We start from the raw sequence: 12,949 nt of genomic DNA on the forward strand, positions 1-12,949 counted from the left end.
GCGGGTCCTACTCTGGAAAGGGCAAAACTTGACCTATTCTTGGGAAATGGATTGGGCAAGTGACTGAGGTGACAGTGGGAGAACCACTTTGGGAACAGTGACCACAGTTCTTTTAATTGTTATGGAAAGGGACCAAAGTGGTCCACAGGTGCAAGGTCTAAATTGTTGGGGCAAGGTGAATTTTGATGGAATTAGACAGGAGCTTGCAAGGGTTGATTGGAGTAGCTTGTTTGAGGGCAAAGTGACCTCTGGCAAGTGGGGGCTGTTAAAAGTGAAATAGCTAGAGTTCAGGGTCTATATGTACCTGAAGGGCAAGACTGGCAGGAGTAGGGAACCCTGGATTACAAAACTTATTGAGGTTTTGGCCAGGAAAAAGGAGGCATGGCTCTGGTACAAGCAGCTGGAATCAAGGGATTCCCTGGAGGTGTACAGGGGTATACCAAAGAAGGAAATTAAGAGGGTAAAAAGGGGTCATAATGTAGCTTTGGCTGAGCGGATTAAGGTGAATCCAAAGGGATTCTATAAGTATATTAAAGGAAAAAGAATAACTAGAGAGAAGACCAAAGTGGACACATGTGGAACCGCAGGAGATGGGAGAGGTTCTCAATGAATATTTCTCCTGTGTTTATCATGGAGAAAGTTTTGGAGACTTGAGGACCGTTTGCATTACAGTAGAGGAGGAAATGGATGTATTAAAATGTATGAAGGTGGGTATATCTCCTGACCAGGTATACCCAAGAATACTGCGTGAGGCTAGAGAAGAAATTGCAGGAGCCCTGGTTATGATATTTGCAGTATCGTCAGCCATGGGCGAGGGCAGCAAATGTTATACCCTTATTTAAGAAGGGTTGCAAAGAAAAACCTGGGAATTCTAGACCAGCGACCCTGAAATGTGTGGTGGGTAAATTACTAGAGAGGATTCTGAGGGATAAGATATACATGCGTTTGGAAAGACGAGGTTTGATTAGGTGTAGTCGGCACGGCTTTGTGCATGGGAAATCATGCATTTCATTGTTAAGAGTTCTTTGAAGTGACCAGGAAGGTTGATGAGGGCAGGGCGGTAGATGCAAGTCTGTAAGGCCTTTGATAAAGTTCCACATAGGCTGCTCTGGAAGGCTATATCACATGGAATCCGGGGAGAGCTGGCAAATTACATATACAATTGGCTTGATGGTAGGAAGCAGAGGGTAATGGTGGAAGGATGCTTGTCGGACTGGGGGCCTGTGACTAATGATGTGCCTCGGGTCAGTGCTGGGCTTCCTCAGTGAGGAAGATTATCAAAAATTGCAGCAGGATCTTGATCAGCTGGGGAAGTGAACGGAGGAATAGCAAATTGAGTTTGTAGTGATATGTGTATATATATATAGAAATATATGAAGGGTTAATGACTAACAAGACAACCACTAGATGGCAGCACTAGATTCATGCATAAATATGTGAACTCAAAGGATCTTGGGTCTCTTCGAACCATGAGTGACTAGACAGCTGTGTTGGATAGATAATAGCATAGTTAGCACGTGTAGTTAAATATAGTTAATACTTTATTCTGAATTACTTATTCACTAGTTATAGTCAAGAGTGAACAAACGCAACATTATTCAATTCCTTATTCATTGGTTAAAGATTGGTGGTTTCTTGAGAATCCCACCATCAGACCATTCTGGAAATCTAAAGCAAAGAGTAACAACATATTACTAACAAGTAATATAACAGTTCAATACAGATAAGTGTGAGGTATTGCATTTTGGAAGGTAAAATCAATGATTGGACCTTGGTGAGTATTGTGGAACAGGCGGACCTTTGAGTTCAGGTGCATGGTTCTCTAAAAGTGGATTCACAGGTAGTTAGGGCAGCAAAGGTTTTTGGCATATTGGCCTTCATCAGTCAGGACGTTGAGTATAGAAGTTGGGAAGTCGTGTTGCAGTTGCACAGGACGTTGGTGAGGCCGCACCTGGAGTTTTGTGTTCAGTTTTAGTCACCTTACTGTAGGAAAGATGTTATTAAACTGGGGAGAGTGCAGAAGAGATTTACAAGGATGCTGCCAGGAGAGGGGCTGAGTTATAGGGAGAGATTGGACAGGCTAGGACTTTCTTCTTTGGAGCATAATCTTATAGAGGTGTATAAGATCATGAGAGGCATGGATAGGGTGAATGCACTCTGTCTTTTTTCCAGGTTTGGGGGAATCGAGAACTAGAGGGCATAGGTTTAAGTTAAAGGAGGAAAGAATTAATGGGAACCTGAGGAACAACTTTGTTTACACAGAGGGTGGTATGTATGTGGATTGAGCTGCCGGAGAAGGTGGTTGAGGCAGGGACATTGACGGCATTTGGACAGATACATGGTTAGGGTTTAGAGGAATATGGGTCAAATGCAGGCAATGGGGTTAGCTTACATGGCCATTTTGGCTGGCATGGACCAGTTTGGGCCGAAGGGCCTGTCTCTGTGCTGTAGATTCTATGAATTGAAGGAAGTGAGACTAAATGGCATATGCTGTCCTTTGGTGATTAATCTAGATTGAATTTATCCACCTGGCATTCATAAGTGAAATGTCACCATTGAGTAAAAAGACCTGTCTACTGAACAAAAATACCTGGTCAAGACATCTTGCAGAGTTGAAGAAAAGAAAATTAATGGGATATGGGTGGAAAATTTCAAAACTTAAGTTGCATAGTATCTAGCAGTAAGTAACATTTTATCCCTGGTCTTACTCAATACTGCAGAATTTTAATAGGCTATTGTTTGGTGCAATTCTGACAATTAGCTCACATTTAGTTTTAGATCTGATTTCCAAAGTGAAACTATTGAAGTTTAACTTTATTTCTATATTTGGCTCCCACAGAAAAGGCAAAAAAGGAGATTGATGTAATTACAGTTACTAGCAAAAATGTAATTCTGGTACATGAGCCAAAGATGAAGGTTGATCTCACCAAGTATCTGGATAACCAACCCTTCAGATTTGACTATGCCTTTGATGATTTTGCTTCCAATGAAGAGGTATACAGGTACTCGAATTTAAATTGATTTTGGAATTGGTGTTTAAATATTACTAATGCTCAAAATATCACTCAAAGCTTTCTCAGTGGGGAGGTAAAAAATACAGGATTTTTATTCCACAAGAACAGCTTGTATTTATGTAGCACCTTTAAAAGTAATAAAGCATCCCATGGCATTTCAAAATGCAAACATTTTGAAAGAAAGTATGATACTGAACCACGTATAGAGATATTGGGTCAAAGGATAAAGCATTTGTCCCAGGTGGTAGGTTTTAAGAAGCCTCAAGGTGAGGCAAAAGAGGTATAGGGTGGAGTTTGGAGCCCCAAGCTGCTGAAGGCACAACCATAAACCATGGAACAAATAAAATCGGTGGTGCACAAGAGGCCAGAATTAGAGAATTGTAATATCTTGAGGATGGAGGCAATTACCATGATGGGTAGAAGTGAGACAATGGAGGAATTTGTCTCCTTGTCAGGCAACATCTTGTTTTATGTGTAGTTCGGTGACGGGGATGCAGGACTTGCTGAATGTTTTAAGACGTGGGCAACAGAGTTTTGGGTAACCTCTTGTTTATCGAATTAATGTCTGGATGTAACAAAGGCATGAATGAGGTGAGTGGAAACTGATTAAGTTGGCTGACACAACTGATGGCACAACTTTGAGGTTTGAAGCTCATCTTTATATCAAATGTGACCAAGGTTTTGAACAGACTGGCTTAACTTCTGACCATTGCCGTGGAGAGGGATGGAGTCAGTAGCTGGGGAACAAAGTTAGTGGTGACTGAATACAATGGCTTCGGTCATCCCGATATTTAATTTGAGGCAATTTCTGCTCATCCAGTACTGAATGCCAGGTGCACAGTCTGATAATTTGGCAATAGAGGAGAATTCTAGGGAAATGGTGGTGAGGGAAAGCTGGGTGTTGTCAGTGTTCGTGTGCAAATTAACACAGTGCCTTCAGATATATGACTGATGGGCAGCATGTAAATGATAAATAGAAGTGGGCCAAGGAAAGATCCTTGAGGGAAACAAGAGTTAACTTGTGGGAGCAGGGGAGGCATGTGGCGCTGTGGTTAGCACTGGGACTGTGGCACTGAGGACCTGGGTTCGAATTCCAGCCCTGGGTCACTGTCTGTGTCGAGTTTGCACATTTTCCCCATGTCTGCAAGGGTTTCAGCCCACAACCCAAAGATGTGCAGGTTAGGTGGATTGGCCATGCTAAATTGCCCCATAATTGGAAAAAAATAAATTATTAATACGGTATTCTAAAGTGTTTTTTTTTTTTAATTATGGGAGCAGGAAGAGAAGCCATGATGAGGATTTTATTAACCATATGTTTCAGACGAGTTATTTCATGAAGGAGTGATTTTACAAAAAGCGTGCCAGTTGAACTTGGGCTGGAGTTGCTAAAACTCGTAGTGTACAAATTGCATTTGAACTTGTTTCATAAATCAAGTTGAAGCTACTCTTTTAGGTGGTTGCCTCAGTTGCTTTGCTGGAATAACTTGTCGAATGCATTTGTTTGGGGTCCACTTTAGAAACCTATTCATCTTTGTTGTGCTTTTCCTATTCATCACTAAATAGGACTTGAGATCAAGCCTCAGATTTGTATTCTAACAAGTCAACAATTAGCATATGGATCCTGAATGAAGGCAATTGTAGCACTTAATCTGGGTGCTTAAAAATTGAACATGTAGAAGAAATAAGTTTCTATCCTGCCGAATTAGTTTCTCAGTATAAATTAAGTGGTGCATTTTGGGTAGGAAGAATAAGGAGGCCACCTAACACTTAGAAAATAGTCTAAAGTGAGATAATGCTCAAAGGAATCTCTAGGCATAGATACACAATTATTAAATGTAGCAACATGGGATAACGCCATAAAAGGGCGACACAGTGGTTCGCACTGCTGCCTCACTGCACAGAGGACCAGGGTTCGGTCCCAGCCCCTGGTCACTGTCTGTGTGGAGTTTGCATATTCTTTCTGTGTCTGTGTGCGTCTCACTCCCACAACCCAAAGGTGTGCAGGGTCAATTGATTGGCCACGCTGAATTACTCCTTGGTTGGGGAAAAAAATAATTACGTACTCTACATTCGGTATTCTGGGTGACACAAGTGGTTAGCACTGTTGACTTCACAGCACCAGGGCTCCAGGTTCGATTTCCGGCAGTCACTGTCTGTGGCACGTTCTCCCATGTCTGTGGGATTCCTCCAGCCGCTCCGCTTTCCTCCCACAAGTTGCGAAAGATGTGCTTGTTAGTTAATTTTGACATTCTGAATTCTCCCTTCGTGTACTCTGAACAGGTGCCAGAGTGTGGCGACTAGGGAATTTTCACAGTAACTTCATTGCAGTGCTAATGTAAACCTACTTGTTACACTAAAGATTATTATTATTATTTTTAAAACAAAGCCATAAAAAGTGTAAACCAAATACTGGTCAGTTTCTAGAGGACTTCAAATCAAAAGCAGAAAGTTTTTTGAAAATCTAACCTAATGAGACAGCTGGAACTATAAGTGGCACTTGAAGAATTGAAAAGCACTAGAGAAGGTTGTACCCTCAGGAAATGCTGGGATCTTTTTCCAGGAAAGAAAAAAATTTGGTAGGTGCCTTGAAAGTGTCGTTGTGAAAAAGATACTTCTGGTGAAAGAGTCCAAAATTGGGGGCTGTAAATCTAGCCCAATGACTAATAAATTCAATAAAGTATTTGAGGTGAAGGGCAAGTGCAAAAATGTGTTACTTGTGATCACGTGATTATATTAAACGGGTGCATTAAGGGGTAGTTCAATAAGTGCACGAGGAAGCAAGGAATAGAAGTAGGCATTGTTAAAGCAAAATGAAGAGGACAGGGACAAGCTCCTATTGAGAATAGGTGCTGGCATAGACTAGTTGAGCCAAATGGTCTGTTTGTGTGATTTGTAAAGTTTGGGATGGTGCAACCTATTTTGCTATCAACATTTTAAAATTTGTGACTTGTCCTGGAAAAATGCTTCAGAATAAGTTTATGGCGTTGCCAAAGAATGTAGTTCTGTGTAAAGTCATTTTGTTCTTGTTTGGCAGCTAGCCTTTGTGTTTAGGAAAAGTAAGTGCGAATAAAGGGATGCTGCCGAGGTTTTATGACCATTTTAATCTGTTAGATTTACAGCAAAGCCTTTAGTACGGACGATCTTCGAGAGGGGAATGGCTACCTGCTTTGCCTATGGACAGACTGGAAGTGGTAAAACTCATGTATGTTACTGTATAGTTAATTATAACATCTATTGCTCTTGTAATTGTTTTACTTCATCTGTTAAAATGGGAGGCTATTGATACACTATCTTAAAATTGCTTAATTAAATTAACAGCATTCTTTCGCTGAATTAAGTGGTTTAGGGTATTAAAGTTGTTCATACAAATATTTGCAAATTTGTGTCAAGTCACTTCACCTTCATGCAGTAGCCCATCAGAATCTGGGGGCCATGTTTCATGTCTGGGTGAATGCAGAAACACTTGACAGCCTCTAAATATTTATGTTGTTTAGATGAATAATCTCGACTAGAAGAGTAACTGACCCATCATCACCAGTACTTGTATCGGACAAGTTTGTCATCCCAAGTGCTTCCTTTGGTTTCCTTGACATATGACAAAAGACTTAAACTAGACATATGTAGGAATATACAGTGAATGGTAGAACCCTCAAGAGTATTGAAAGTCAAAGAGATCTAGGAGTACAGGTCCGCAGGTCATTGAAAGGGGCAACACAGGTGGAGAAGGTAGTCAAGAAGGCATACGGCATGCTTGCCTTCATTGGCCGGGGCATTGAGTATAAGAATTGGCAAGTCATGTTGCAGCTGTATAGAACCTTAGTTAGGCCACACTTGGAGTATAGTGTTCAATTCTGGTCGCCACACTACCAGAAGGATGTGGAGGCTTTAGAGAGGGTGCAGAAGAGATTTACCAGAATGTTGCCTGGTATGGAGGGCATAAGCTATGAGGAGCGATTGAATAAACTCGGTTTGTTCTCACTGGAACGAAGGAGGTTGAGGGGCGACCTGATAGAGGTATACAAAATTATGAGGGGCATAGACCGAGTGGATAGTCAGAGGCTTTTCCCCAGGGTAGAGGGGTCAATTACTAGGGGGCATAGGTTTAAGGTGAGAGGGGCAAGGTTTAGAGTAGATGTACGAGGCAAGTTTTTTACGCAGAGGGTAGTGGGTGCCTGGAACTCACTACCGGAGGAGGTAGTGGAAGCAGGGACGATAGGGACATTTAAGGGGCATCTTGACAAATATATGAATAGGATGGGAATAGAAGGATACGGACCCAGGAAGTGTAGGAGATTGTAGTTTAGTCGGGCAGTATGGTCGGCACGGGCTTGGAGGGCCGAAGGGCCTGTTCCTGTGCTGTACATTTCTTTGTTCTTTGTTCTATGACAAAGACTTAAACTAGCAAATGGGTCGATACAGTTCCAAAAACAAGTGATAGGGCGGAGAGCAAATAAATAGTCAGGGACCTAACTTCAGGAACTGCAGCTAATGGCAAAAGTACAAGAACTATACTGGTTAAGCCAAAAGTGAAAACTAATAAGCAAGCAAATAAAACATCAATGCTGAGAGACCGGTCAGGAGGAGTAGCCCAATTAAGAATTCTGTATACAAATGCACAGTGTAGGAATAAACTAGATGAGCTGCAGGCGCCAATGCAAGTTGAGGATTATGATATACTATTATAGAGACATGGCTGCAGGATGGGCAGGACTGGGAACTAAACATACCTGGTTATAAAGTTTACAGTAAGGATAGGGAAGATGGCAGAAGGGGTGGAGTAGCCTTACTGATTCACTTCAATGGTGTGGGAGGATATAAAGAGGGGAAAGCATCCAGTGAAAACCATATGGATGGAACTGAGGAACAAAAAAGGATTAAAAATGTAATGGGTGTTGTGTATCGACCCCCTAGTAGCAGACCCTTCACCAACTAACCCAAAAACCAAACCCTCAACTGTTTTCCCCACCCCCCCCTCCCACATACAAAACAAATAAACATCCAGGAACAAAGAAATGAAGCTGTGTACAGCATTTCACCCCTCTTCCCTCAGTCCAGAACCAAACCCCAGTCTCTCATTTTAACCCCAGTCCTCACGGCGCCGAGGTCCCAGGTTCAATCCTGGCTCTGGGTCACTGTCCGTGTGGAGTTTGGACATTCTCCCCGTGTTTGCGTGGGTTTCGTCCCCACAACCCAAAGATGTGCAGGGTAGGTGGATTGGCCACGCTAAATTGCCCCTTAATTGGAAAAAATGAATTGGGTACTCTAAATGTATTTGGGGGGGGGGGGGGGGAGTGGATTTCTTTTAACCCCAGTCCTTCAGCCTTCACGAATGCCTCCTCCACCATCTCAAAGTAGAAGTCCCTCGAGTTGTAGCTCGCCCTCTGCTTTGCTGGGTCAACCACTCCAAACCTCACACCATTATTATAGAGTGCCACCTTCACCCAACCATAGGCTTCCCCTCTTCTTGCTAGCTCCACCGTTATGCCCTGGTATATGTGAATACCAGATCCTTCCCACTGCACTTCACACCTTTGTTTTGCCCAACTCAGGACATTCTCCTTGATGTGGAATTTGTGGAAACAAATTGTGACCATCCTTAGCAGCTAGTTTGTCTTCGGCTTGGGCCTGAGTGACCAATGAGTCCTGCCCAGTTCTTGCAAAGTACTCCATAGGCCTCAGGCCTTCCATCCCCTCAGGCATGCCCAACATTCTTAAATTCTGCTTCTCGCCCATCGAGGTGAACTGGTCACTATGTTGCGACAGAGCTTCCTCTGCTCCGTTCAACCTCTCTCCTTGCTCCCGTACTTCAGCCGATGTCTTCAACACCGCCTCCTTCAACGGGGCCATCGCCTCCACCACCAGCTCCATCATCGCTGCCATCATCCCCTTGTACATCACCTCCATGTGCTTTGCGAACTGCCTCTCAAACTCCAGCCATAACCTTGGTCAAAGTCTCTACTGCGAAGGGGACAGCCCCAGCCTCCACCATCTATCCTGCTGCCGGGCTGACCTGTTCACTTGACGCCGAACTTTCGCTTGCCCCCTTCTTCCCTGCGGCTTTTTTCTGGATCTTCAACAGTCCCCTGTCTTCCTGCACCAGCTTATCCAAAAACTGTCCCTGGAACCAGGCATTGAACTCCAAAAACCAGAGCCTCGAGCAGGAGTCACCCAACGTGCAACTTCCGCCACCGGAAGTCCCTGTGGAGAATATTTAATAATGAGATACAGAGCAAGTATATACCCCATGAGAGGAAAAGGCTCCGCTTCACAAAAAAGCAGCCATGGATAACAGGTTAGGCATAGCATAAAAGTAAAAGAAAGGGCTTACAAAAATGCAAGAAATAGCACCGATCCAAATGAATGGGATTGATACAAAGACCATCAACGGGTTACAAACCAGCTTATAAGAATGACTAAAAGGCATTATGGAAAGAAACTTGCAAGGCACACCCAAAATCAATAAGAAATCCTGGCTCCAGGTCACTGTCTGTGTAGAGTTTGCACATTCTCCCTGTGTCTGCGTGGATCTCACCATCACAAACCCAAGGATGTGCAGCGTAGGTGGATTGCCCACGCTAAATTGGACTTTGGGAGGAAACTGGAGCACTCTGAGGAAACCCACGCAGACACTGGGAGAAAGTGCAAACTCCACACGGTCACCTGAAGCCGGAACTGAACCCGGGTCCTTGGCGCGGTGAGGCAGCAATGCTAACCACTGCCACCATGCCACCCACTTTGAAAAGGAGGATAACTTGCTGGAAGTTCTGGGAAAAAAATGAATCTATAAACGGGGACTTAATACAATTAACATAAGTGCAGCATCACTAGGAAATTAATGGAACTGAAGAGTGACAATTCCCCAGGACTTTACCTTTTTCATCCAACGGTGTTAAATGAAGTAGGGGAGCACATTGTAGATGCCCTAACAATAAAGTTCCAGAATTCCTTGGATTCAGGAGTAGTCCCTCTGGATTGGAAAATTGCACATGTGTCACTCCACATTTTAAGAAGGAGGAAACCAGGGAATTACAGACCCAATCATAGAATTTACAGTGCAGAAGGAGGCCATTAACCTAACATCCTAACCTAAGATGTTGGCCTAACATCTGTGGTGGGGAAATTGCTGGAGTCTATAAATCAAGGATGGGATAACTGAGCATCTTGAAAAATTGTGGTCGATCAGGGAGAGCTAGAATAGATTTGTGAAGAAAAGGTCATGCCTGACTAATTAGAGAGGTGACTAAAGTTGTGAACCAGATGGGTTTTTAGACAATCCACAATGGTTTAATGGTCATCATTAGACTTTTAATTCCAGATTTTTATCTGCCCTAGTGGGATTCGAACCCAGGTCCCCAGAGCATTACCCAGCGTCGCAGGATTATTAGTCCAGTGACAATACCACTGTGCCACTGCCTCCCTGTCTGCTATCATGAGGCTTTTCAATTATTTACAACGCTAATTCTTGGTGCTTCAATGTTCTCTGTGAAGTGGACAGCCATTATATATTTTTGATTCTAATTTCTCTCTATACAGACTATGGGTGGTAACTTCTCTGGGAAAAAACAAGATTGTTCAAAAGGAATCTACGCTTTTGCAAGTAAGCAGAAATGCCTGTGAAATATATTTTGCAAGCTTCAACTACTCCAGCACCTCTGCTGGTTCCTGTTCCTCTTGAGTCCATCCCGCCTTCCAATCTTACTCCTTTATTGTACCTTTATTATACCTTTCTGTTCCTGTCCTCAATAGTTCTCAGCTTCACCCCCTTGCACCTTCAATTCAGTGAACTGTTGAGCTCAGCACAGTGCAGAACTCTTCTTCCATCTCTATGCCCACCGCTTACACCCATGCAGTTATACAGGTGGCAGAATAAGAGGCTAGCTTAACGATTTTTCAGTACACACAGAAGATGAAAGAAAGGCAATAACAGTAAACTGTTCTTTAGCTGGTCTCTATTTGGTGATTCCAAATTGCAGTTGTTTTATTCAGTTGTTTTCCTACATATTGTGTAGAGCAGATTCCTGCTTTTTACGACCAAAATATCTGTTTGCGGTAGATTTCTTTTCTCTGGAAGGTTACTTTGCAAATCCGGGCACAATACTTTAAGAGGGCAAACGGCTTTTGCAGCCTGTTTTCAGTACGGCATTCTGATCTCTTGCTTGTCGACCTCTTAAGTACCCTGCTGGCTTTATATTTTAGGGGAATTCTATTTGTCTACGTCTGCTGCAGTCGTGTTTAGAACGGGTAATTGCATTTTAATGTTGCATCTCAGAAATGTTTGCAGAAGTTTCAGGTTAGTGTAATGTCAACTGTGGGACTTTCATGTTCTCCAGGGGGTTGAGCGTCTGTTCTATTTCGCCCCACTTGCTGGAATGTCAGCTTGTATATTGTAGCTGTCTGGCAGCCTTTAGACTATTTTAGTGTATCTTTTTGTGAGAAAACTCATCCTCTTAACACACCACCTCTATGCTGCCAGAAAGACCAGAGGTCCCTCTGCTTCTTCCTTGAACTTGGGTCCAAGCAGTCAATACTTGGCAAACCTTCTACTTGGCAAAACCTGTTCCTGCATTTACTTACTTCCTCCAAATGTAAGTATGGGAATCTGAATGGGCCTTGAATTTGCCTGTCCTTTTGGGAATATGTATAAAATTCTTTGTTTCATATCCCCTCCATTACAATTGCTTTCCAGTACATTGGCTTGTTAGTGCTGGTTCCTGCTCTTTCTCCAAACTAGAAAATGTAATTTTCTTTCCGATTTTCACCCTTTCCTTACCTTTGCATGGCCTATCACCGACTCTTCCCTTCCCTGACTTATATTCATTTGAAGATAGGCTATATCCATTATACTGACTCTCAAAATTACCCTGATTTGTACATTCTCCACCAAACTCTTTACCCCCAAGTTTATCCTTTTCATGTTCTGAGTATGCCACCTTTGTACCATTTTTGATAGGTGTTCCTCAATTGAACATTTTTCTCCACTATAGTATACAGGGCTCTGCTATGTCAGTTTCATTTCCTGGTATCTCTGCTCGCTCGCGCTCTCCTTCCTTCCCAGAACCACAATAAAATTCCCTTTACTCTCACCTTCCACTCGACCAACCTGCACATTCAATAAATTATTTTGTGCCACTCGAGCATATCCTTCAAGCATTCCCTCCGAGACACATTGTTCCATTCTGCAATTACACTGGCTTTCCTATGCAAGAGATACTTGTTTTGTTATGCTTTTGACGTAGCATAAGCTGCTTCCTTGATGTGCACTCTGACAAAGGAAGGTTCAGACTTGGAGATAGCTTTAACACATTTATTACTGTTTTTTTTTTTTATTAAATATTTTATTGAGAATTTTTGGTCAACCAACACAGTACATTGTGCATCTTTACACAATATTATAACAACACAAATAACAATGACCTATTTTATAAACAAAAAATGAATAAATAACAAAAATGAAAACTAGCCCTAATTGGCAACTGCCTTGTCACAAGTAACACTCTCCAAAAATATAATTTAACAGTCCAATATATAAATTATCTGTAGCAACGACCTATACATACTATACAGTATATATTAACAACCCTGAGAGTCCTTCTGGTTCCTCCCCCCCCCCCCCCCCCCGATCCTGGGCTGCTGCTGCTGCCTTCTTTTTCCCATTCCGTCTATCTTTCTGCGAGGTATTTGACGAACGGTTGCCACCGCCTGGTGAACCCTTGAGCCGACCCCCTTAGGACGAACTTAATCCGCTCTAGCTTTATAAACCCCGCCATGTCATTTATCCAGGTCTCCACCCCCGGGGGCTTGGCTTCTTTCCACATTAGCAATATCCTGCGCCGGCATACTAGGGACGCAAAGGCCAAAACATCGGCCTCTCTCGCCTCCTGCACTCCCGGCTCTTGTGCAACCCCAAATATAGCCAACCCCCAGCTTGGTTCGAC

The 12,949-nt window shown here is 42.9% G+C and overlaps 1 protein-coding gene and 1 long non-coding RNA gene across 4 annotated transcripts in view; one reads left to right on the forward strand and one right to left on the reverse strand.

Moving 5' to 3' along the window:
- The window catches only part of LOC140426218 (uncharacterized), a 209,642-nt gene that overhangs the window by 145,038 nt on the left and 51,655 nt on the right, over positions 1-12,949 (reverse strand). The window lies entirely within an intron of this gene.
- kif2c (kinesin family member 2C) overlaps positions 1-12,949 on the forward strand; it is a 138,727-nt gene that overhangs the window by 83,383 nt on the left and 42,395 nt on the right. For all 3 annotated transcript variants that reach the window (XM_072510715.1, XM_072510716.1, XM_072510717.1), the window contains exons 9-11: positions 2,840-3,002; positions 6,126-6,216; positions 10,548-10,611. In XM_072510715.1, coding sequence (XP_072366816.1) covers positions 2,840-3,002; positions 6,126-6,216; positions 10,548-10,611 — 318 coding nt within the window. The remainder of the gene's footprint in view (positions 1-2,839; positions 3,003-6,125; positions 6,217-10,547; positions 10,612-12,949) is intronic.

Source organism: Scyliorhinus torazame, chromosome 7 (assembly GCF_047496885.1).
Source record: "Scyliorhinus torazame isolate Kashiwa2021f chromosome 7, sScyTor2.1, whole genome shotgun sequence".
NCBI classification, from domain to species: domain Eukaryota; kingdom Metazoa; phylum Chordata; class Chondrichthyes; order Carcharhiniformes; family Scyliorhinidae; genus Scyliorhinus; species Scyliorhinus torazame.